This window comes from Aquarana catesbeiana, linkage group LG01, assembly GCF_042186555.1.
Source record: "Aquarana catesbeiana isolate 2022-GZ linkage group LG01, ASM4218655v1, whole genome shotgun sequence".
Taxonomy (NCBI): domain Eukaryota; kingdom Metazoa; phylum Chordata; class Amphibia; order Anura; family Ranidae; genus Aquarana; species Aquarana catesbeiana.
The window spans coordinates 279,933,889-279,958,762 of record NC_133324.1 but is presented as its reverse complement, the minus strand read 5'-3'; the positions used below and the strand labels follow the sequence as shown (position 1 = coordinate 279,958,762).

The following is a 24,874-nucleotide window of genomic DNA, read 5'->3' as shown; positions in this document are numbered from 1 at the left end:
GAAAATTAAAAAAGTGGAGAAAATGGAAAAAAATGGAAACAATGGAAGAAATCGAATAAAGGACTGCTGCCTCCACAGATGTGATTTCCACCTAGGTGGAAAAAACAGAAGGTAAGTCAAGGGTTTGTGTTTGGGTGTGGCGCGGTCCTAATTTATAGAAATACTTGGTAAATTGTGTGTAGCCAAATCCCATATGTAAAGTCGCATAAACCAAAATTGCAAATGAAAAATTCAACGAAAATAAAACCAAACATAAAACAGCAAAGTGACCCCCTTTGGAGTGTGTAGGTGTAACGTTGTCCTAGTGGAGAAAAAAGTGGAGAAAATGAAAAAAAATGGAAACAATGGATGAAATCGCATAAAGGACTGCTGCCTCCACAAATGTGATTTCCACCAAGGTGGAAAAAACAGAAGGTAAGTGAAGGGTTAGTGTGTGGGTGTGGCACAGTCCTAATTCATAGAAATACTTGGTAAATCGCGTGTAGCCAAATCCCATATGTAAAGTCGCATATAAAGTATAAACCAAAATTGCAAATAAAAAATTCAACGAAAATAAAACCAAACATAAAACAGCAAAGTGACCCCCTTTGGAGTGTGTAGGTGTAACGTTGTCCTAGTTTAAAAAATACTTTGTAAATCGTGTGTAGCCAGATCCCACATGTAAAATCGCATGTAAATTATAAACAAAATCTAAACAAAATCGCATATAGCAAATATAACGGCTAGGTTGGCCCCCTTTGAATTGGGGGAGGGGGAAGGGGAAGGGGAACAGGGGATGAAATCAAAAAATGACTTTAGCCAAAGCTATTCCATCCGCATAAAAACCCCATATAGTGATTGACAAACATAACATTGCTGAATAATTACATAGGTTAAATTGTGACTAGTGCTCAGTGCAGTTTAAGTGAAAAACTTGACATCTTTGTAAAACAAGGCAGGTATTTGTATTAATCTTGGTGACCAGGTGCTCGTGTCTTGTGATCATGCGGACACTCACCAGCTTCTTTAACCCCTGCGGGGGTAATGCGCAGTCACAGTGTATGCCACTGTGCGGCAATCCACAGGCTGTTTCTGGGTCACGGTGACGTTTTAGGCAGCTTCTTTAACCCCTGCGGGGGTAATGCGCAGTCACAGTGTATGCCACTGTGCGGCAATCCACAGGCTGTTTCTGGGTCACGGTGACGTTTTAGGCATAAGAGAAGAAAGAGGAGATTCCATAGCGTAAAACCATAAAACACTCTTTATTGAACGCAGATGACAGAATGGTACTCACATTTAAGCAGTTTATATTAGGCAACCAAATATCATCAAAACAGGAGAGCATCAGATTTAAGTTGGTGATCCTCTGGGAGATGATGCAAAAGCGTCAGAATAGGCCACGCCCTACGCGTTTCGTCATAGGGACATCAACTGGAACCTGCCTTGTTTTACAAAGATGTCAAGTTTTTCACTTAAACTGCACTGAGCACTAGTCACGATTTAACCTATGTAATTATTCAGCAATGTTATGTTTGTCAATCACTATATGGGGTTTTTATGCGGATGGAATAGCTTTGGCTAAAGTCATTTTTTTATTTCATCCCCTGTTCCCCCTTCCCCCTTCAAAGGGGGCCAACCTAGCCGTTATATTTGCTATATGCGATTTTGTTTATATTTTGTTTATAATTTACATGCGATTTTACATGTGGGATCTGGCTACACACAATTTACAAAGTATTTTTTAAACTAGGACAACGTTACACCTACACACTTCAAAGGGGGTCACTTTGCTGTTTTATGTTTGGTTTTATTTTCGTTGAATTTTTTATTTGCAATTTTGGTTTATACTTTATATGCGACTTTACATATGGGATTTGGCTACACACGGTTTACCAAGTATTTCTATGAATTAGGACTGTGCCACACCCACACACTAACCCTTCACTTACCTTCTGTTTTTTCCACCTTGGTGGAAATCACATTTGTGGAGGCAGCAGTCCTTTATGCGATTTCTTCCATTGTTTCCATTTTTTTTCATTTTCTCCACTAGGACAACGTTACACCTACACACTCCAAAGGGGGTCACTTTGCTGTTTTATGTTTGGTTTTATTTTCGTTGAATTTTTTATTTGCAATTTTGGTTTATGCGACTTTACATATGGGATTTGGCTACACACAATTTACCAAGTATTTCTATAAATTAGGACAGCGCCACACCCAAACACAAACCCTTCAATTTACAGAACATGCCCACAACTTTGAAGATGTTTTTTTTTTTTTATTATTATTGTGAAGCAAAACATAAAATGGGACAAAATAACAGAAAAAGTCAATGTGCATAACTATTCACCCCCCCAAAGTAGAACCACCTTTTGCGGCTATCACAGCTCCGTCGCTTTGGATAAGTCTCTATGAGCTTGCCACATCATACCACTGGGATTTTTTCCCATTCCTCCTTGCAAAACTGCTCCAGCTCCTTCAAGTTGAAAGGTTTGCACTTGTGAACAGCAATTTTAAGTATGACCACAGATTTTCTATTGGATTGAGGTCTGGGCTTTGACTAGGCCATTCCAACACGTTTACATGTTTCCCCGTAGCCTCCCTGGCGGTATTCTCGAGTCTGGCACGGGGTGAGATTTCAGTATCAAAAGCGGTAACCCCGAGCAGCACTCGGGATCGCATCGCAGGGTCCATGTAGAGGTAACTTACCTTGTTCCCTGTATTCTGCGATGTCTCCCCGCTGTGATCTGCGAGCTGCTGTGTCTCGATCAATTCACAGTGCCGAGCTCCGTTCCCTGCGAGCTTTGCGACGCACGGGGACGGAGTTCGGCTCCAAATTCAAAACGTAAAAAACACAGTATACTTTAATCTTACAGATTACAGTACTGTATCAAATATTTACACATCCCCTTTGTCCCTAGTGGTCTGTCCAGTGTCCTGCATGCAGTTTTATATTATAAATACTATTCTTTCTGCCAGGAAACTGGAGATTGTCCATAGCAACCAAAAAATGTCCATTGACATCAAAAGTGGTTTTAGACCAGCTTCCTGTGTTTTTTTTAAAGGCTTAAATGCATCTGAATCAATGCGAGTAAGTTTCCACTTTTATGGAACAATAAATGTAATTTAAAACAAAATCACACTATTGAGATGTCTCTTTACTATGCGTAGGAGATGCGGAGGGAGATCTAAAGAAAAAAGATACATCTAATACCGCAAGCACGGAAAGATATAGCTGACACAGCAGATAAAGATCTGATGATTGCTGCACAGTGGCAGATACTGTGAAAGCCAGATACCCCTGTGTGGGGTGAGTGGTTCGGGTGAGTGCAATACCTATAGGGGATCTATAAGGAACACTGAGCACAGATTTGAAGAGCACCGGTAACTTTTTTCATTTTTATATATTGTACCTTTTTTTAATTTTGAAATGAATTATGGACTATTTATGATCACAGCATGTATATATTATAATATATACAGTGGGGACGGAAAGTATAAAGACCCCCCTTAAATTTTTCACTCTTTGTGATATTGCAGCCATTTGCTAAAGTCATTTAAGTTAATTTTTTTTCCTCATTAATGTATACACAGCACCCCATATTGACAGAAAAACACAAAATTGTTGACATTTTTGCAGATTTATTAAAAAAGAAAAACTGAAATATCACATGGTCCTAAGTATTCAGACCCTTTGCTGTGACACTCATAAATTTGACGCAGGTGCTGTCCATCCCTTCTAATCATCCTTGAGATGGTTCTACACCTTCATTTGAGTCCAGCTGTGTTTGATTATACTGATTTGACTTGATTAGGAAAGCCACGCATCTGTCTATAGAAGACCTTACAGCTCACAGTGCATGTCAGAGCAAATGAGAATCATGAGGTCAAAGGAACTGCCTGAAGAGCTCAGAGACAGAATTGTGGCAAGGCACAGATCTGGCCAAGGTTACACAAAAATTTGGCCGTCCGGCCAAACTGAGCTATCGGGGGAGAAGAGCCTTGGTGAGTGAGGTAAAGAAGAACCCAAAGATCACTGTGGCTGAGCTCCGGAGATGCAGTCGGGAGATGGGAGAAAGTTGTAGTAAGTCAACCATCACTGCAGCCCTCCACCAGTCGGGGCTTTATGGCAGAGTGGCCCGACGGAAGCCTCTCCTCGGTGCAAGACACATGAAAGCCTGCATGGAGTTTGCTAAAAAAAAAAAAAAAAAAAAAAAAAAAAAAAACACCTGAAGGACTCCAAGATGGTGAGAAATAAGGTTCTCTGGTCTGATGAGACCAAGATAGAACTTTTTGGCCTTAATTCTAAGCGGTATGTGTGGAGAAAACCAGGCACTGCCACCTGTCCAATACAGTCCCAACAGTGAAGCATGGTGGTGGCAGCATCATGCTGTGGGGGTGTTTTTCAGCTGAAGGGACGGGATGACTGGTTGCAATCGAGGGAAAGATGAATGCGGCCAAGTACAGGGATATCCTGGTCGAAAACCTTCTTCAGAGTGCTCAGGACCTCAGACTGGGCTGAAGGTTTACCTTCCAACAAGACAATGACCCTAAGCACACAGCTAAAATAACGAAGGAGTGGCTTTACAACAACTCCATGACTGTTCTTGAATGGCCCAGCCAGAGCCCTGACTTAAACCCAATTGAGCATCTCTGGAGAGACCTAAAAATGGCTGTCCACCAACGTTTACCATCCAACCTGACAGAACTGGAGAGGATCTGCAAGGAAGAATGGCAGAGGATCCCCAAATCCAGGTGTGAAAAACTTGTTGCATCTCCCAAAAAGACTCATGGCTGTATTAGATCAAAAGGGTACTTCTACTAAATACTGAGCAAAGGGTCTGAATACTTAGGACCATGTAATATTTCAGTATTTCTTTTTTAATAAATCTGCAAAAATGTCAACAATTCTGTGTTTTTCTGTCAATATGGGGTGCTGTGTGTACATTAATGAGGAAAAAAAATTAACTTAAATGATTTTAGCAAATGGCTGCAATAATCACAAAGAGTGAAAAATTTAAGGGGGTCTGAATACTTTCCGTCCCCACTGTATATATTTTTTTTTTTTTGCATGAAAATAATGTTTTGAGAGAGATATCTCTCTCTAATATATATATATTTATTATATTATATTATATTATATTATATTATAATATAATAGAGATATCTCTATCTATCTGAGAATCACTAAGGCACGGTTTCGAAGAGCACCTGTCACATTACTAGTTTTTGGATTACAAAACCAGAATTTGAACTGTGTATGGTCAGCATTATTAGTTTCAAACTAACAACTGTCCTTTCCATTTACAAAAATCTTAGGTGGCGCAAACTGCCAAATTGTCATGATACGGTCTGCTGTAGCTGATAGCATACTGTGCAGATCACAAAGTTCCAAGGAACCCTTCCAGGCCTATCCAACAAGGCATAGAATATGCAAAATTCAATATGCCTATAGACAAATATACTAATGAATATTTCACTCATCTCACTTCAATTTACTGAATTTAGCTGTAGAAGTCCTTTTTGGTTAGACTGCTGTCCATAACACCATTGCTCTTTGCACCACCTTATCTTTAAAGAACCTAACCCTTTTCAAATGTTCTGCATCATAAATTAACACATTTTCTGCCTTCCTTGCAGTAAATGGCAAATATTTTCAGGGCTTTCCACAGAACAGTTGGCTTGAGTCCTAGCTGAGCTAAGCTCCCACCTAAATAAATCTGTTCCACATCAATTTTCTTTCTGACCTTCCTCATCTTCCCCAGAAGAGGCACCTCCCTGCTGCAAAAAAAGCTACTGCTCAGCTTCAGATTCTACTACTCTGCTGACTGACACAACTTCATTTATTCAGAACAGGACCCGAAGAGAGGAAAATGTATGCAGAAAAGATTTCCAAAAATGTATACTTCAGGTCAGATTTGATGCCAGTGTCTAGCCAACTACTACTTTAATGGAAAGACGTGCATAAATAGGCATTTTTGGCAAATTAAGTGTTTTAGCTGCATCAGGCCAATTGCTGAATAATATTTACTGTACAAGCAAAAAGGGTCTCCTTTAATAAAGTGCTGATTGCTGTGATCTGAAGACGACAGGGAACACCAGCTACAATAACATCAATATTATTTTTGTACTTCAGGCAAGGAATTTCTTTTGAAGCTTCCCCACCACTGACAAAGCCTGTTGATAACAGAATAGAATGGTGGTGGATCTCAGCAACAGAACAACAAATGTATTGTTTATCCTGTTACAAGCCTTGACTTTAGAACACCTAAATTTATTTTTATTTACATTTTAATCTGTGTTACAAAAAACTAGAGAAAAGTGGCTCAGATATACTGAAGTTACCCTTTTGCCAGCTAACCACTTCCCGTCCGGTGGTTCAGTTATCCTGACTGGGCGTCATATGACGTCCAGCAGGATAACAGCCGCCACGAATCGCAGCGATCGGTGGAGCGGTGTGTCAGTCTGACACACCGCTCCACCGATCTTGGTAAGGAGCCTCCGGCGGAGGCTCTTTACCACGTGATCAGCCGTATCCAATCACGGCTGATCACGAGGTCAATAGGAAAAGCTGCTAATCGGCTTTTCCTCACTCGCGACTGACAGACGCAAGGAGAGCCGATCAGCGGCTCTCCTGACGGGGGGGGGGGCTGCGCTGATTGTTTATCAGCGCAGCCCCCCCTCGGATGCCCACACTAGACACCAGGGAAGCCGCCAGGACCACCAGGGAAGGGAGCAGCATGTGGATGGCCAGGTATGTACCCCATGGCCATCCACATGTGCAAATTATGCCCAATCTGTGCCAATCAGTACCCACAAAAAAGGCACTGACTGGCACCATTATATATCAGTGATACCCAGCAATGCTATCCACCAGTGCCACCAGTGTCATCAGTGTCCAACGGTGTCACCTGTCAGTGCCCATCCATGCCCATCAGTGCCCACCTATTAGTGCCCGCCTATGAGTGCCCATCAGTGCCGCCTATGAGTGCCCATCAGTGCCGCCTATGAGTGCCCATCAGTGCCGCCTATGAGTGCCCATCAGTGCCGCCTATGAGTGCCCATCAGTGCCGCCTATGAGTGCCACCTATCAGTGCCGCCTTATCAGTGCCCGTCATTGAAGAAGAAAACATACTTATTTACAAAAAATTTTAACAGAAACAAAAGAAAATCTTGTTTTTTTTTCGAAAATTTTCGGTCTTTATTTGTTGCGCAAAAAATAAAAACCGCAGAGGTGATCGAATACCACCAAAATAAAGCTCTATTGGTGGGAACAAAATGATAAAAAATGTGTTTGGGTACAGTGTTGCATGACCGCGCAATTGTCATTCAAATTGCGACAGCGCTGAAAGCTGAAAATTAGCCTGGGCAGGAAGGTGTCTAAGTGCCTGGTATTGAAGTGGTTAAAGTGGTTGTAAGCCCTTCCATAAACCCAGTGAAGTGACTGGTCTGAGGTGATAGCCAGAGATTAAACAAATGCTCCTACATAAGTTGTACCTGTTTATCTGTGGTTGTCTCTTCTTCACAAGTCCACAATTTATAAAGCTCACCTGAGCTGCCAGAAAAAGGGGGTGGAAAGAGCCGAAGTTACACTCTGCAGCACTTAGTGAGGAAAGCTATGAGCGCTGATTGGAGAGAAGAGACACCCCCCCTCCACACAGCACAAAAGAACAGAGCTGAGGCTGTCAATCAGCTGGAGGTCACCCTGTCACCTTTTTTCTCTTGGTGTCAACAAAACGTGTCAGGAGAGTAACGCAGCAGCAGACAGAAGTGACACTTAGTGCTCCTAGCTGAGACAAGTACTCGCTATAGAGGGTTATGCTTTGTTCATATTTCATGTCTGAAGTTTGCAACCACTTTAAACATAAAATTAACAACGGTTTCAGAAAACACTTTCCCTAGGCTCCGTTCACAATTATGTGTTTTCAGTGCATTAAATATCCTGCTTGCTGCATCTTTGGTGTATTGTCAACTAAATGCCAGCATACATGCTAAAATGCAAATTACTGATTTGAAAACTATATTTCCAGAAATCATAGGACCTGTAGAATGAAACCATTCTAATTTAAATCTATTAGTGTTGTACAATATTTGCACAACTTTATGAAATATTCATTTTTAGTAAAAATAAAAATACACATTGTTAATGCACACAAACCCAATATAATCTCTGCATTTTCCATTAAAAATAATATAGAAGACTGTGTCAAGTTAATAAATATCAATTATGTCAAAGCTTTTAAAACCTTTACAGTCCATCAATTTAGATTTAACTCTAGTGTGGGGTGTTTGTTCTGTGCGGTTAGTTCACAATATTAAAGTGCATTAAAACTCACTAGTTTAAGGCAGCCCATTAATTTTGAATGGACTCCACACCATACTTAAAATGCACCTATTAAAAACCAGGTCTGTTGTGGTGCATTGGCATGCCATCACTTTCTCCTACACTATTATAGCCCTAAAATGTGTTCTGTTTATAATGCAAGTGCATATGTTTGGGGGGTTAAAATGTGTTTTTCTTATTCAGTTTATTATATTGTAATTGGCAAAAACATTTAATTTCTATTTTTACTTCTGGCCTCCATAGAACTGATTAGATGGCTTTACTTATTTTGTTACATTACAGCCTTTAGTTCAATGTTTTTTTAATCTGAATTATATGTGATGGATCAGAACACAATAGTCTAAGTTGTTGAAGTAAAATTAGAAAAATATATACATAAAACTATTTTTCAGAAATGAAAAACTGATAATTGGCATGTGCGCATGTATTCACCCCTTTGTTATGAAGCCCATAAAAGCTCTGCTGCAACCAATTACCTTCAGAAGTCACATAATTAGTGAAATGATGTCCACCTGTGTGCAATCTAAGTGTCATCTGTCATTACATATACACACCTTTTTGAAAGGCCCCAGAGGCTGCAACATCTAAGCAAGAGGCACCACTAACCAAACACTGCCATGAGGACCAAGGAACTCTCCAAACAAGTAAGGGACAATGTTGTTGAGAAGTACAAGTCAGGGTTAGGTTATAAGAAAATATCCAAATCTTTGATGATCCCTAGAAGCACCATCAAATCTATCATAACCAAATGGAAAGAACATGGCACAACAAAAAACCTGCCAAGAGACGGCCGCACACCAAAACTCACAGACCGGGCAAGGAGGGCATTAATCAGAGAGGCAGAACAGAGACCTAAGGTAACCCTGGAGGAGCTGCAGAGTTCCACAGCAGAGACTGGAGTATCTGTACATAGGATGTCAATAAGCCGTACGTTCCATAGAGTTGGGCTTTATGGCAGAGTGGCCAGAAGAAAGCCATTACTTTCAGCAAAAAACAAAATGGCACGTTTTGAGTTTCCGAAAAGGTATGTGGCAGACTCCCAAAATGTATGGAGGAAGGTGCTCTGGTCTGATGAGACTAAAATTGAACTTTTTGGCCATCAAAGAAAACGCTATGTCTGGCACAAACCCAACACATCACATCACCAAAAGAATAATGTTTTTCAGCATTCGGGACTGGGAAACTGGGCAGAGTTGAGGGAAAGATGGATGGTGCTAAATACAGGGATATTCTTGAGCAAAACCTGTATCACTCTGTGTGTGAGTGAGGTTCACCTTCCAGCAGGACAACAACCCCAAACACACTGCTAAAGCAACACTTGAGCGGTTTAAAGGAGAAACATGTAAATGTGTTTGAATGGCCTAGTCAAAGCCCAAACCTCAATCCAATAGAAAATCTGTGGTCAGACTTAAAGATTGCTGTTCACAAGCGCAAACCAACCAACTTGAAGGAGCTGGAGCAGTTTTGCAAGGAGGAATGGGCACAAATCCCAGTGGTAAGCAGTGGCAAACTCAGAGACTTATCCAAAGCGACTTGGAGCTGTGATAGCTGCAAAAGGTGGCTCTACAAAAGTATTGACCTTAGGGGGGTGAATAGTTATGCACATTGACTTCTTTGGTTATTTTGTCCTATTTGTTGTTTGCTTCACATTAAAAAAAAAAAACATCTTCAAAGTTGTGGGCATGTTCTGTATATAAAATGATGCAAATCCTCAAACAATCCATGTTAATTCCAGGTTGTAAGGCAACAAAACACGAAAAATGCCAAGTGGGGGGTGACTACTTTTGCAAGGCACTGTATATACATATTTATTCAACTAGATAGTTAATATAGGTGTTAGAAGGGGTTGGGAGCAGTTTTAAGAGTAGTTAGCCAGGAAGTTAAAATAGAATTTTGGGATCAACCTATCTAATTTGCATACTTTTTCTAGGTTATTTTTTAATTTTACCTTTTTATTTTTACACTGTTCTTTTGAGATCTGGGGTAAAAAAGACCTCAGATCTCATATTTACACTAAAATGCAATAAAAAAAAAAAATAAAAATAAAATCAATTTGTCATTAAAAAATAAATAAATAAAAATGGCCCTTTAAGAGCTATGGGCAGAAGTGACGTTTTGACATCGCTTCCGCCCTGCAATGGTATGGAGATGGGTGGGGGGCCCATCTTCCCCTCACTCGTCTTAATGCCAGGGAAGGAGCAACATCTGATCGCCTCCGCCAATGGCTCCGGTAAGCGGCGGAGGGCACCGTAGCGCGGCAGGCCCTCTCCCGCCGCCAATATAAGCAAACCCGCCACAGAGACCACTTTTAATCTGAAAGCGGACCGCCAGCCGAAGAGGAGGATACCGGGGTTATGGCAGCTATCTGCTGCCATAACAACGATATTCCTCTTCAAAGTTAGGACGTATATCGGCGTGCGGCGGTCATAAGTGGTTAAATAAATCAGTCATATACAAGATGTAAAATGACCACTACATTTTCTACAAGATAATTAAAGAGGAACTGCAGTCTGCTCCCATAATTTGTCATAAAAACATCTTTGCCATTCTGAAGCTTCCCTCCAACCACTTTGCATACTATTTTATATATAGTGCAAATCTCTACTTTACAGGCAAGCTGTAGGAAAAATCCTATTTTCTTTATCGTACATCACGGGACACATAGCAGCTATAGTAATTACTATCTGAGACATGCCAAAGCAATGCCCCTGAGGGGAGGGAGACACACACAAAGCAGACCCCTATCAGACGTGAGGATCTATATTGCCGCCTGCAGCACACTGTGCCCTAATGCAGCATCCTGCTGCTGCCTTACATCAATTTGATGACATTTTGTAAACGTATGCGCTGATGACCAAGTTGCGGCCTTGTAAATCTGAGCCATAGAGGCTTGATGACGCACTGCCCATGAGGCACTCTCTCCCCTGGTAGAGTGCGACTCTTCTTTTCAACCCATAAGCCTGAATTATAACTTGGCAAGATCCACTGCAAAATAGTCGATTTTGATGCTGCCTGCCCTTTCCTGGGCCCTTCTGGCGGCACAAAGTCGGTCTTCCGCATCGTAGCTGTCATTTTCAGATAGACTCTGACAGCTCTCACCACACTGATAGAATGCAACAATCTCTTCCGCAGAGCGAGGTTCTGGGAAAAAAGGAAGGCAGAGTGACATCTTGGTTCAGGTGAAAACTGGACACCACCTTAAGCAGAAAAGCTGGATGAGAACGCAACAAAACCTTGTCATGATAAATAATCAAATATGGCTCTCTACAAGAAAAGGCTACCAACTATGGACACTCTCCTTGCCGAGGTCACTGCAAACAAAAAAATAAATAAATAAATTTCCTTGTCAAAAGGATCAGAGGAATATGCCAAATGGGCTCAAAAGGCTATCTCTGCAAAGCAGCCAAGACTAGATTTTAATCCCAGGGACACAAGGGCGGCCTAACTGGTGGAGTTATATGAACTACTCCTTGTATAAAGGCCCGGACCAAGGAATGCGAAGCAATTGGTCTTTGAAAAAAAATACCGATAAGGCTGAGATCTGACCCTTGATTGTACTCAAAGCTAGCTTCATTTCTACCCCCAACTGCAGGAAAGCAAGGATTCTTCCTAGGACATACTTTCGGGGATGCCATTTTTGGCCTCTCACCAGGAAATAAAAAGGACTTAGGAGAAAGAAATAGGACTTCCAAATTCTATAATAAATAGCCCTAGAAGCTGGTTTCCTCATATTTATCAGGGTAGTTACCACTGAGCCAGAAAGCCCTCGATCCTTTAAAATCAGGGCCTCAATAGGCAAACTGTAAGGCAGGATGGAATACTGGACCTTGCGAGAGCAAGTCTGGACGGAGTGGAAGGGACCATGGTTTCCCCACTGCCAATCTTACAATTTCTGCGTACCAGGACTTTCTGGGGCACGCTGGGGCTACCAATATTACTGGCTTCCCTTCCTCTCTATGATCCTGCGTAAAAGTCGAGGTAGAAGTTGAATTGGAGGGAATGCATAAATCAGCGAAAACTGATCCCAAGGAATCACTAACGCATCTGCTCTGAATGCGAGCAGATCCCTTGTCCTTGACACAAATTTGTCCAGTTTCTTGTTGAACCTGGATGCCAACAGATCTATGTCCGGGGTGCCCCACTTTTGGCAAATTGCTGAAAAAAAATCTCGTGATGTAGGGACCACTCCCCCCGGGACAACTGCTGGCGGCTTAAGACGTCTGCTTGCCAATTCTCAACTCCTGGAATGAAGACTGCCGATAGAAAAGGTACATTTTTCTCTGCCCATGTCAGGATATGGTCCACCTCTTTCTTTCTGGGCCGCCTGACTCCTGGTACCCCTTGGTGGTTGATGCAAGCCACAGCTGTGGCATTGTCGGATTGGATCCAGACAGGACAACCCTGCAACTTTGCCGTCCAAGACACTAGAGCCAGCCGAGCTGCTCAAATCTCTAGGATGTTGATGGGCAAGGCTTTCTCGATTCCTGACCACTTCCCTTAAGTGGATTCCTCCAGAACCGCTCCCCAACTCAAGAGGCTGGCATACATTATTACCAACTTTCAAGCCACTGGCAGGAAGGATTTGCCCTTCTGCAGATTTCTGGTTACCAACCACCTATTGAGACTCTGCCGCACCCTTGGGGACAGATACATCTGATAATCTAAAGCTTGGATCTTCTTGTTCCAAGTGGACAGAATACTGTTCTGCAATGATCTTGAGTGGAATTGTGCCTAGGAAATTGCTTCAAATGAAGCCACCGTCTTCCCTAACAACCTCATACAGAGGAGAATTGAAGGGCCCCTCTTTCCCTTCACAACCCGTACAAGATCCCTTATGGCACTGACTTTCGTCTGAGGCAAAAATACTCTTGGATTGTGTCTATAATCAGACCCAAGTATTCCAGACTTTGCATCAGCCGTAAGGCTGACTTCTCTAGGTTGAGAACCCAATCCAGGTGTTCCAAATACTGAACTGCGTTGGCCAAATTCTGGTCTAGGCCTGCAGCCGACTGATCCATAAGTAATAGATCGTCTAGGTATGCCATTTTTGCTATACCCTAAACTCTTAGTCTTGCCAATACCGGAGCCAGAATTTTTGTGCACACCTGGGGGGCTGTGGCTAACCTGAAGGGCAAGGCTACAAACTGAAAATGACGCCCCTCTACGTCGAACAGCAGAAACTTCTGGTGAGAGAGGCAAATTGGCTCATGCAGATAAGCATCCTTGATGACTATTGATGCTAGAAATGCTCCTCCCCTCAGAGCGAACACAGCTGACCGGATTGACTTCATATAAAAAGAGCGAATGTTTAGAAATTGATTCAGATTTTTGAGATCCAGAATGGGCCTCACATCTCCATTTGGTTTTGGCACCGTGAAAAGATTTACATAGAAACACATGAACCGCTCTTATGTCGGTACTTCTACAATTACACCTTGTGACCTCAAAACAGTCTAGTGCCTGGAATAAAGATTTTCCCTAGGCTTCTGAAAACTGCAGAAGCCTTCCCCTTATACTTATCCAAATAGTCTCTGAACAAACGCTCCCCATGAAAGGAAAAACCTACCAATAGCTTTTTGCAAGGCAATTCTGCTGACCAGTTTTTTAAACAAAGAATTCTGCGCATATGCACAGACAAGAGAGCAAAGGATGACCCTGTTAAATAGAATCCTTAAGAGCAGGGATCTCAAACTGGTGGCCCTCCAGCTGTTGCAAAACTACAAGTCCCATCATGCCTCTGCCTGAGGGAGTCGTGCTTGTAACTGTCAGCCTTGCAATGCCTCATGGGACTTGTAGTTTCGCAACAGCTTGAGGGCCGCCAGTTTGAGACTCCTGCTTAAGAGCATCAACTGCGAAGCATAAGGCCCTCGGCAGGTCCGCCAACTCGTGAGCAGCTTCCCCTTGAGCAGGAACACTCTTAATGATTCTTTTAACCACTTGAGCCCCGGACCATTATGCTGCCTAAGGACCAGAGGTCTTTTTCCAATTTGGCACTGCGTCGCTTTAACTGCTAATTGCGCGGTCATGCAATGCTGTACCCAAACGAAATTTGCGTCCTTTTCTTCCCACAAATAGAGCTTTCTTTTGATGGTATTTGATCACCTCTGCGGTTTTTATTTTTTGCGCTATAAACGGAAAAAGACCGAAAATTTTGAAAAAAAATGATATTTTCTACTTTTTGTTATAAAAAAAATCCAATAAACTAAATTTTAGTCATACATTTAGGCCAAAATGTATTCGGCCACATGTCTTTGGTAAAAAAAATGTCAATAAGCGTATATTTATTGGTTTGCGCAAAAGTTATAGCGTCTACAAACTAGGGCACATTTTCTGGAATTTACACAACTTTTAGTTTATGACTGCCTATGTCATTTCTTGAGGTGCTAAAATGGCAGGGCAGTACAAAACCCCCCCAAATGACCCCATTTTGGAAAGTAGACACCCCAAGGAAATTGCTGAGAGGCATGTTGAACCCATTGAATATTTATTTTTTTTGTCCCAAGTGATTGAAAAATGACAAAAAAAAAAAAAAAAATTTACAAAAAGTGGTCACTAAATGATATATTGCTCACACAGGCCATGGGCCTATGTGGAATTGCACCCCAAAATACATTTAGCTGCTTCTCCTGAGTATGGGGATACCACATGTGTGGGACTTTTTGGGAGCCTAGCCGCGTACGGGGCCCCGAAAACCAATCACCGCCTTCAGGATTTCTAAGGGTGTAAATTTTTGCTTTCACTCTTCACTGCCTATCACAGTTTCGGAGGCCATGGAATGCCAAGATGGCACAAAACCCCCCAAAATGACCCCATTTTGGAAAGTAGACACCCCAAGCTATTTGCTGAGAGGCATATTGAGTCCATGGAATATTTCATATTTTGACACAAGTTGCGGGAAAGTGACACTTTTTTTTTTTTTTTTTCATAAAGTTGTCACTAAATGATATATTGCTCACACAGGCCATGGGCATATGTGGAATTGCACCCCAAAATACATTTAGCTGCTTCTCCTGAGTATGGGGATACCACATGTGTGGGACTTTTTGGGAGCCTAGCCGCGTACTGGACCCCGAAAACCAATCACTGCCTTCAGGATTTCTAAGGGTGAAAATTTTTGATTTCACTCTTTACTGCCTATCACAGTTTCGGAGGCCATGGAATGCCCAGGTGGCACAAAACCCCCCCAAATGACCCAATTTTGGAAAGTAGACACCCCAAGCTATTTGCTGAAAGGCATGGTGAGTATTTTGCAGCTCTCATTTGTTTTTGAAAATGAAGAAAGACAAGAAAAAACATTTTTTTTTTTCTTTTTTCAATTTTCAAAACTTTGTGACAAAAAGTGAGGTCTGCAAAATACTCACTATACCTCTCAGCAAATAGCTTGGGGTGTCTACTTTCCAAAATGGGGTCATTTGGGGGGGTTTTGTGCCACCTGGGCATTCCATGGCCTCCGAAACTGTGATAGGCAGTGAAGAGTGAAATCAAAAATTCACGCCCTTAGAAAGCCTGAAGGCGGTGCTTGGTTTTCGGGGTCCCGTACGCGGCTAGGCTCCCAAAAAGTCTCACGCATGTGGTATCCCCGTACTCAGGAGAAGCAGCAGAATGTATTTTGGGGTGTAATTTCACATATTTCCATGGCATGTTTGAGCAATATATCATTTAGTGACAACTTTGTGCAAAAAAAAAAAAAAAAATTTGTCTCTTTCCCGCAACTTGTGTCGCAATATAAAATATTCCATGGACTCGACATGCCTCTCAGCAAATAGCTTGGGGTGTCTACTTTCCAAAATGGGGTCATTTGGGGGGGTTTTGAACTGTCCTGGCATTTTATGCACAACATTTAGAAGCTTATGTCACACATCACCCACTCTTCTAACCACTTGAAGACAAAGCCCTTTCTGACACTTATTGTTTACATGAAAAAGTTTTTTTTTTTTGCAAAAAAATTACTTTGAACCCCCAAACATTATATATTTTTTTAAAGCAAATGCCCTACAGATTAAAATGGTGGGTGTTTCATTTTTTTTTTTTCACACAGTAATTGCGCAGCGATTTTTCAAACGCATTTTTTGGGGAAAAAACACACTTTTTTTAATTTTAATGCACTAAAACACGCTATATTGCCCAAATGTTTGATGAAATAAAAAAGATGATCTTAGGCCGAGTACATGGATACCAAACATGACATGCTTTAAAATTGCGCACAAACGTGCAGTGGCAACAAAATAAATACATGTTTAAAAGCCTTCAAAAGCCTTTACAGGTTACCACTTTAGATTTACAGAGGAGGTCTACTGGAAAAATTACTGCACTCGATCTGGCCTTCGCGGTGATACCTCACATGCATGGTGCAATTGCTGTTTACGTTTGACGACAGACCGCCGCTTGCGTTCGCCTTAGCGCGAGAGCAGGGGGCGACAGGGGTGTTTTTTTTTTTTTTTTTTTTTTTTTTTTTTTTTCTTTATTATTTTTTTGCTTTTTTAATCTTACTTTTAAACTGTTCCTTTCATATTTTTTTTTTTAATCATTTTTATTGTTATCTCGGGGAATGTAAATATCCCCTATGATAGCAATAGGTAGTGACAGGTACTCTTTTTTGAAAAAATTGTGGTCTATTAGACCCTAGATCTCTCCTCTGCCCTCAAAGCATCTGACCACACCAAGATCGGTGTGATAAAATGCTTCCCCAATTTCCCAATGGCGCTATTTACATACGGCGAAATCTAAGTCATGAAATACTCGTAGCTTCCGGTTTCTTAGGCCATAGAGATGTTTGGAGCCACTCTGGTCTCTGATCAGCTCTATGGTCAGCTGGCTGAATCACCGGCTGCATTCTCAGGTTCCCTGTTGAGACAGGAGAGCCAGAGAAAAACACGGAAGACGGTGGGGGGGGGCATTCCCTCCCACGGCTTGTAAAAGCAGTCTAGAGGCTAATTAGCCGCTAGGATTGCTTTTACATGAAAGCCGACCGCTGGCTGAAAAGAATGATACCAAGATGATACCTAAACCTGCAGGCATCATTCTGGTATAACCACTCAAAGTCGTGAATGGCGTACCTGAAGACAAAAAAATGGTTAACAATGGTTAACAATAAAGCACAGTAAACAGTAAAGTATAAATAATTACATACCTGAAAAACAAACATGATAAAACATAATAACAATAACAATAAAACATTGCAGAATAGAATACAGTAAAAAAGAGCAGAACAATAGAGAGAGAATAGAGAGAGAGAGAACAATAAAACAACAACTATTTTTTTTTATTTCATATTTTTTTTTTTTTTTTACACTTTTTTTGTAACTAACTTTTATAACGGTAACCGGTTCCAGGTTCGGGTCTCTCAAAATGCGATGGCATTTTGGGAGACCCTGTGAAAGTGTGCCTAGTCTGTGCAATGCTGTACCCTACGCTAATACTCAACTAGTGAATGGTAGCGTTCAAAACATTCACCAATGCAAAGACCAGGATTGTCAGGACAGGAGGGACAATAATAGTGGGCGTCACGCCTATATCCGCGCTTGCTGCAGACACGACATCTTTTTTGGGGGGTTCGTTGGGTAGGGGTACTCGGGAGGACATAAAAATGCCTCTCATGCAGCCGACTGCATTTGGTTGGGGATGTGAATGGGGGAAGTACGGGCGCTGCAGAAGCGGTGGGTTCCCAATTAGGATTGGCGAATGCAGCAGGAAGGGCACTATGGGCACGACGGGCCTGTGTTTGTCTTTTTGGTGGCAGCGCGACACTACTTGTGCTTGCCACCTCACCAGCTTCAACTGCACTTATGGGACTCGCCACGTCACCACGTGTTACTGCAGTGCTGGTTTGACTACGACCGGGGTGTACTAGGCCGCTGGCGCTTGCCAGTTCACCAAAATACTACCAAAAAAACGGTTAGCGATCGCAGGGATCAGGCCTGACTCTGCGAACGCTGCAGTTATGCGTTTAGTGTTTTGTAAGTGACAGTGATCGATCGATACTGCACTTGGGTGGGCTGGGCCGGGCCGGGCGGAGGGGCAAAACGCAGGTGCTAGCAGGTATCTGGGCTGATCCCGCTAACACTGCGTTTTTGGGAACCCTAAACTGCTGGGGACGCTAGTATAGATCTGATCGGATCAGATATTGATGCGATCAGATACTATACCACTAAGGGAGGTGTACGGTGCGTGCGTGGGTGTTAGCGGTACTGGCGCTAATCTGACGCTGCCTGGGGCTGGTGCTTGCCAGTTCACCAAAATACTACCAAAAAAACGGTTAGCGATCGCAGGGATCAGGCCTGACTCTGCGAACGCTGCAGTTATGCGTTTAGTGTTTTGTAAGTGTCAGTGATCGATCGATACTGCACTTGGGTGGGCTGGGCCGGGCGGAGGCGCAAAACGCAGGTGCTAGCAGGTATCTGGGCTGATTCCGCTAACACTGCGTTTTTGGGAACCCTAAACTGCTGGGGACGCTAGTATAGATCTGATCGGATCAGATATTGATCCGTTCAGATACTATACCACTAAGGGAGGCGTATGCTGCGTGCGTGGGTGTTAGCGGTACTGGCGCTAACCTGACGCCTGGGGCTGGTGCTTGCCAGTTCACCAAAATGCTACCAAAAAAACTGTTAGCGATCGCAGGGATCAGGCCTGACTCTGCAGTTATGCGTTTAGTGTTTTGTAAGTGACAGTGATCGATCGATACTGCACTTGGGTGGGCTGGGCGGAGGCACAAAACGCAGGTGCTAGCAGGTATCTGGGCTGATCCCGCTAACACTGCGTTTTTGGGAACCCTAAACTGCTGGGGACGCTAGTATAGATCTGATCGGATCAGATATTGATGCGTTCAGATACTATACCACTAAGGGAGGTGTACGGTGCGTGCGTGGGTGTTAGCGGTACTGGCGCTAATCTGACGCTGCCTGGGGCGACGCATATCACCGCCGGGCGATCGGGGGGCTAAACCTTTATTCGGTAATAAACGGCGGGTGCCCTGACACTATAAAAAATAAACAAACTAACCAGCGTCAACCGTAACGGTTATACGGTGATCAGTGGTGAAAGGGTTAACTAGGGGGCAATCAAGGGGTTAAAACATTTATCAGATAGTATAGGGGGGTCCCTGACGCTATAAAACGCTGACGGCGAACCTAAATATTTACCTCACTAACTAGCGTCACCAGCGACACTAATACAGCGATCAGAAAAATGATCGCTTAGTGACACTGGTGACAGGGGGTGATCAAGGGGTTAAAACTTTATTAGGGGGGGGTAGGGGGGTACCCTAGACCTACAGGGGGGTAATACTAACTGTCACAACACTGTAACTGTCACAAACTGACACTATGCAGTAATCAGAAAAAAAAAAAAAAAAAACTGCTGGTGTCAGTTTGTGACAGGGGGGGGGGTGATTGGGGGGGGATCGGGGGGCGATTGGGGGGGGGATCGGGGTGTTTTGTGTGCCTGGCATGTTCTACTGTGTGTGTGTGTGTTGTGCACTCACATTGATGTCTTCTCTCCTCGGGCCGGAACGGAAATTACCGAGCCGAGGAGAGATGACATCATTTCCTTTGCTGCTGTTTAGCATACAGCAGCAAAGGAAGATTCTCATTGGCCGGCGGCGATCGCGAGGGGGGGGGCCACGAACGGATGGTCTCCCCCTCATCACCGATCGCCGCTGGACAAAAGACGACCGCCTCGGGCACCGGGGGGGGGGTCCGATCGGACCCCCCACCCGCGGAAGGCAAATCACGTACCCTGTACGTGATTTTGCCTGTCCGTGCCACTTTGCCGACGTACATCGGCGTGAGGCGGTCGTCAAGTGGTTAAACTGGTCCTTCAAGGACTGGGAAATTTCTATAGCTATTACCGCAGGTTGTGCTGCTGAGCCAGCTATGGAAAAGGAAGCTCTAAGTAAAGATTCAAGATTTTTAAAAACCGGGCATTGTCTACTGGACAGGTTAAGCTTTTATTCACAGAGGAAATAGCAAATCAACTGCTGGCATATTCCATCTTTTTGTGAATTTGTCCTCCATCAGATACAAAAGTAAAAATCTTTTAGGAGGGATAAAAACTAGATGGATGATCCCAGTCTGCATATACTAACTGCTCCAGCAGCGGGTGCAAAGGGAAAGCATGGGAACTCTGCGGAGGCCGCAAAGAACCTAAAGAGGAAAAGGAGGCTTCAGAAACCTCTACTGGGGGCAATTTCAATTCAGAACAGACCAAATCCGTAAGGGGTTAAACGAACAATCTTTGGGATTGAGAAGCTGAAAAAGGCTCCTCAGAGATTAAAGTGGATGTAAACCCGAAATTTTGTCAAATACTCACCCTTGCTGTGAGTGACAGCCTAAGACACGGGCATGATTTTTTAATTCCCACCCCCACTCCTTTCTTCAGCAGCTCCGCAAGGATTGGCTGTTCCACACCTCAGCATGATTTGGCATGCTGAAGTCATGTGGTTACTTTCCTGTCTTTTCACTGGATGTTAGAGATCATAGCAGAAGTTCAGTTAGAAATACACAGGAGAAAAAGCATATTGACAAGGGGAGTGTAGAGGGGGGCGGGGAGTCTACTGACATCACGACTCCACCCACCGAGCTCCATACAACAGACCCACCCACAGAATCTGCAGTTTTTCGGCTCTCATAACAGACAGAGGGGAGACATTTGACAGGTAAAGATACATGCAGGAGGCATGTATATCCTTATACATAACCCCTATGGCAATAGTTGAGAAAGGATGACATTGGGTTTACATCCACTTTAAGTCTTCATATGGGGAGTCATCTGCTTAACCTACTTCCCGGTCATCCAGAAGTACTTCTAGATCCTCTGCCCATTCCTGTTCCAGTACTGGAAGATCGGGACGCGATCATGCCGGCTCTTTTGCGTTCCAAACCAGCCAATGCGGATGGCAAATCGTCCTTAGTGACGTATGTCGAGGCTGAAGCATTGGAAGTAGCCACGGCTCAGATTGGCCAGTCACCTCTGGCCTCTCAGGGCAGGACAGCACTGTGGAAGCATGACTAGGATCCTCAGATCCTGACAGCGGCGCCCTTGCGCCCCTTCCTGCTGTGTCCCCCCCACCCTTCTTTCGGGAAGACATTGCTTCAAGCAAAAAAATTTGAGGTACTCAAACTGAGGTACTCACAATGTGTGTACCCAAACCACTGCTGAGCTGTAGTCCAGCTATATCACTGGTATCACAGGTCAGCCTAATAACCAGTAGCCGTGTCTTTAAATGCCTGTATCTATACCCCCACAGTGCTTACGTGCCCTTAGCAGCAGCCTGCTGTGTCCATCCAGCAGCCACTGGACTTTCAGCCGAAAGAAAATTTTATAGCCACCGAGCTGCGCCTGTGCCATGTTTCACCAGGAGGAAATGCTGGCGGTCCGGGGTGAGAGGGTGACACGGCAGTAGCGTGTCAGCCGAGACGGACACCGCAAAGCTGCCCGCCTCCCCAGACAAACGGGGAGCTGCAGGGGAGCCTAAGAAAAAAGCATTTCTTAATGCCGGAGAACACTCAGGTATCCTACTACCCACTAGTGGCGAAATACAGGCAGACATGCAGCTACAAAAAAAAAAACACCTTTAAAGTGAACGCATATGTGTACCTTTTTGGTCTCTTTTCTTTTTTTTTTTAAACTTACCATTCCCACCGCAGGATACTGCTGGAATATCTCAGCCAGATTCAATCTTCACCCATCACGGCGGGTCAGGTTTCTTGTGGACCTTCAAGGACCGGGTCCCCCTTGAACTTTGGTGTCCACACCCTTGGACCTGTAAACCCCCCATTCGGGACAGCCTTTGGCTTTTTGTCTGTCCAAGGGTCCGGATCCCAGGGTCAAGCACCCAATAAGGGGCATTACAGGCAAAAACGTTGATTCTTCCTCGAGGCTCGGGTACCATTCATCTTGGCCTTCTTTGCCACATCGAATGGATCTGAATGCATAGCCCCTTCTGGACAGGACCTTCCACTGGGACCAATAATAGCATAGAGCACTAATCCACTGTGACCATCACCTTGAAGACACTGGCGAAAAAAACTGGAGGTACTTCCTGTGTGGGAAGGGTTATATAGAGGGGAACTTCCTGTCTTTTGGGTGTGCCAGTGTCCACTCACCTATAGGTGGCGTATAACCCAGATAGTAATTACTATAGCTGCTCTATGTCCCGTGATGTATGATAAAGAAAAAATGTTTTACTATCCAAAGTTATAAACAAGGACAGAAGACTTAAAGCCGTAGTAAACCACTGAAGGGAAAAAAAAAACCCTGCAAGACATTGGCATAATGTGCTAGTATGCGAATAATGCATAACAAAGACCCAGTCAGCACTGAGGGGGCTGACATGGTGCCTCGCCGTTTCTGCTGGGGTCACTGGCTCCAGCGCTGTGAGTGGCTGGAGCAGCAATGACGTCACTCCCGCGCATGAGCACAGGTGTCCTCCGTTCCGGCATGGCCTGGCACGATACGCCAGACCTTCACTGCACATGCGCTGCTGACGCCAGTGGCTGCATGCAGGGTGAATATCTCTTAAACCGTGTAGGTTTAGGAAATATTCATTTTACCTACAGGTAAGCCTTATTATAGGCTTACCTGTAGATAAAAATGTCCAAGCGGAGTATACAACCACTTTAATGGAAAGTTGAAAAAATGACTGAAGGTCTGCTTTAAGGATCCAAGCACGGTACTTATGAATAAATATTTTAAGAAGCAGGCTTTTAAGGTTCACACCTACTCCCTGCATTTGTTATTATATTTATCCTTCTGTTGAGCATGATTTGCAGATTTCTGCTGGCTGGCAATAACACTACCCTATTATGGGTCCTCTCATATGAAACACTGCAAAACCTTGACTGCTTAAGCAGGAAACCACACTATCCAATAGCACTGCCATACGATATCATTAGAAAACACTATCATCCGTCACAACCTTCTAGAACTATAAATCACTTACTGTAACTTCTGCCACTCCACTTCCCCACAGTAACGCTAAACACATTTTAACACGTGCTCATGCTGTCAACTTTTCATAGTGATCACCATACTGAAGGTTTTTCCTCATTCTGTTATACTCAACTAAACACAGAAGAGGATAAAACATCCCAGCCCAATTTAATAAACGAACAAAGGAGACATTTGCACTTTCTCAACCAGAATTTTGCCTGCCATGTTGGCAAGTGGTACCTGGTGGTAATTATTCATCAATAACTCCATTTTAATCCCAGCAATAACCTATGAAGACAGAAGGCCTCAGTTTCACGACTTGTTCACGTGGGGCGTACTAAAGTGTATGCTCATGGAAAGCCATATTTAAATTGCACAGGGATGAGTAGGTTTTTCATGCACTGGGATGCAGGCTCTCCACAGACACAGATGCTGCTCCTAATGCAACATCCGTGTGTGCGCATGCCCGGGTGCACTTGGGGCTGCGCACTCACATGAATGTCACAATGGAAGCAGCGTTTGTGTCCATACAGCTGCTGTATCCCAATTGACATCAATGGCACTACCTGCACAGGGATGCATGGAAAACCTGTGCATCCTCATGTAGGTAAACAGCACACAGCACAGCCGTCCACAGACATATGCTTTAGCAGGTTCTATTGTGAATGAGGCATAACTGCTATCGGTAACGTTCTCAGGTTGTGTACTCTGTGCGAAGGGAATTTAAACCTAAGTTCCCCATTTGAAAGCTGGCAGCACACACAGGTGAAGCACAAAATGATACAGTGGCTCTTCACGTGGTTCCAGAAAAAATCCCTGCAGGTACCTGCTTCTGCTATGGAGACCAGACCCTGCTAGGAAACTGCGTTGGGACAAAGAACTGCATATTCATAAAGATGACCTTTTTTACGATTGCAGCTTTTGGTTAGCAAAACAGGCTATGTTGAAAGAATTGCCAAGTAATTTACCTCCTTATCCATGTAATCCTTCTATTTTACACAACAGATAGGAATCTCACCTTTTAGAGCAATGACTTTAGAAGCAGGATTCATAATGGCACTTTCAGCAGAGATTGGACGTCTTAGTGGTGTGTTGGGGTCTGCCAGATCAATGATAACCACCTGGGCTTGCTCCCCTACCTTCTCACGGATACAGATAAACTTATCAGATTCCATAGTTAGAGTGCTAAAGCCAATGTTGGCAGGATTGATTCCCAGATTCTGGAGCTGTAATAAAAGCAGAAAATAACAATAAGCTTTGCATGTTGACCTGAAAATGGCAGTACACTGAAGACAACCATAAAAACATTAGATGACAGCCTGATACATAGGTATGACCAACCCAATAGCAAACATTTCTTTCCTTTTGTTTTAAGCAAGCACTTAAATTTACATGCACCATATATATAGCCCAACTTCAGCAAAAACGTTTTGTTTTAGATTACAGAAGGATTAGCATCTGCTGTGTCCTCGCTGGGAACATTTTCTCTCACTTCCCATCCTGATCATACACACAGTATCACTGGGACAGGATATAAAAATGCATCAACCCAACAGACACAGAGCAATAAAAATATGGCAAGGTGGAGGCCCCTCTTACCCACTTAACAAGAAAAGGCAA

At 43.4% G+C, this 24,874-nt stretch overlaps 1 protein-coding gene across 1 annotated transcript in view; it reads right to left on the bottom strand.

The window, feature by feature from the left end:
- Positions 1 to 24,874, bottom strand: part of CLTCL1 (clathrin heavy chain like 1) — a 290,219-nt gene that overhangs the window by 190,207 nt on the left and 75,138 nt on the right. The window contains exon 2 of the mRNA XM_073629124.1: positions 24,273 to 24,480. Within this exon, the coding sequence (XP_073485225.1) occupies positions 24,273 to 24,480 (208 nt within the window). The remainder of the gene's footprint in view (positions 1 to 24,272; positions 24,481 to 24,874) is intronic.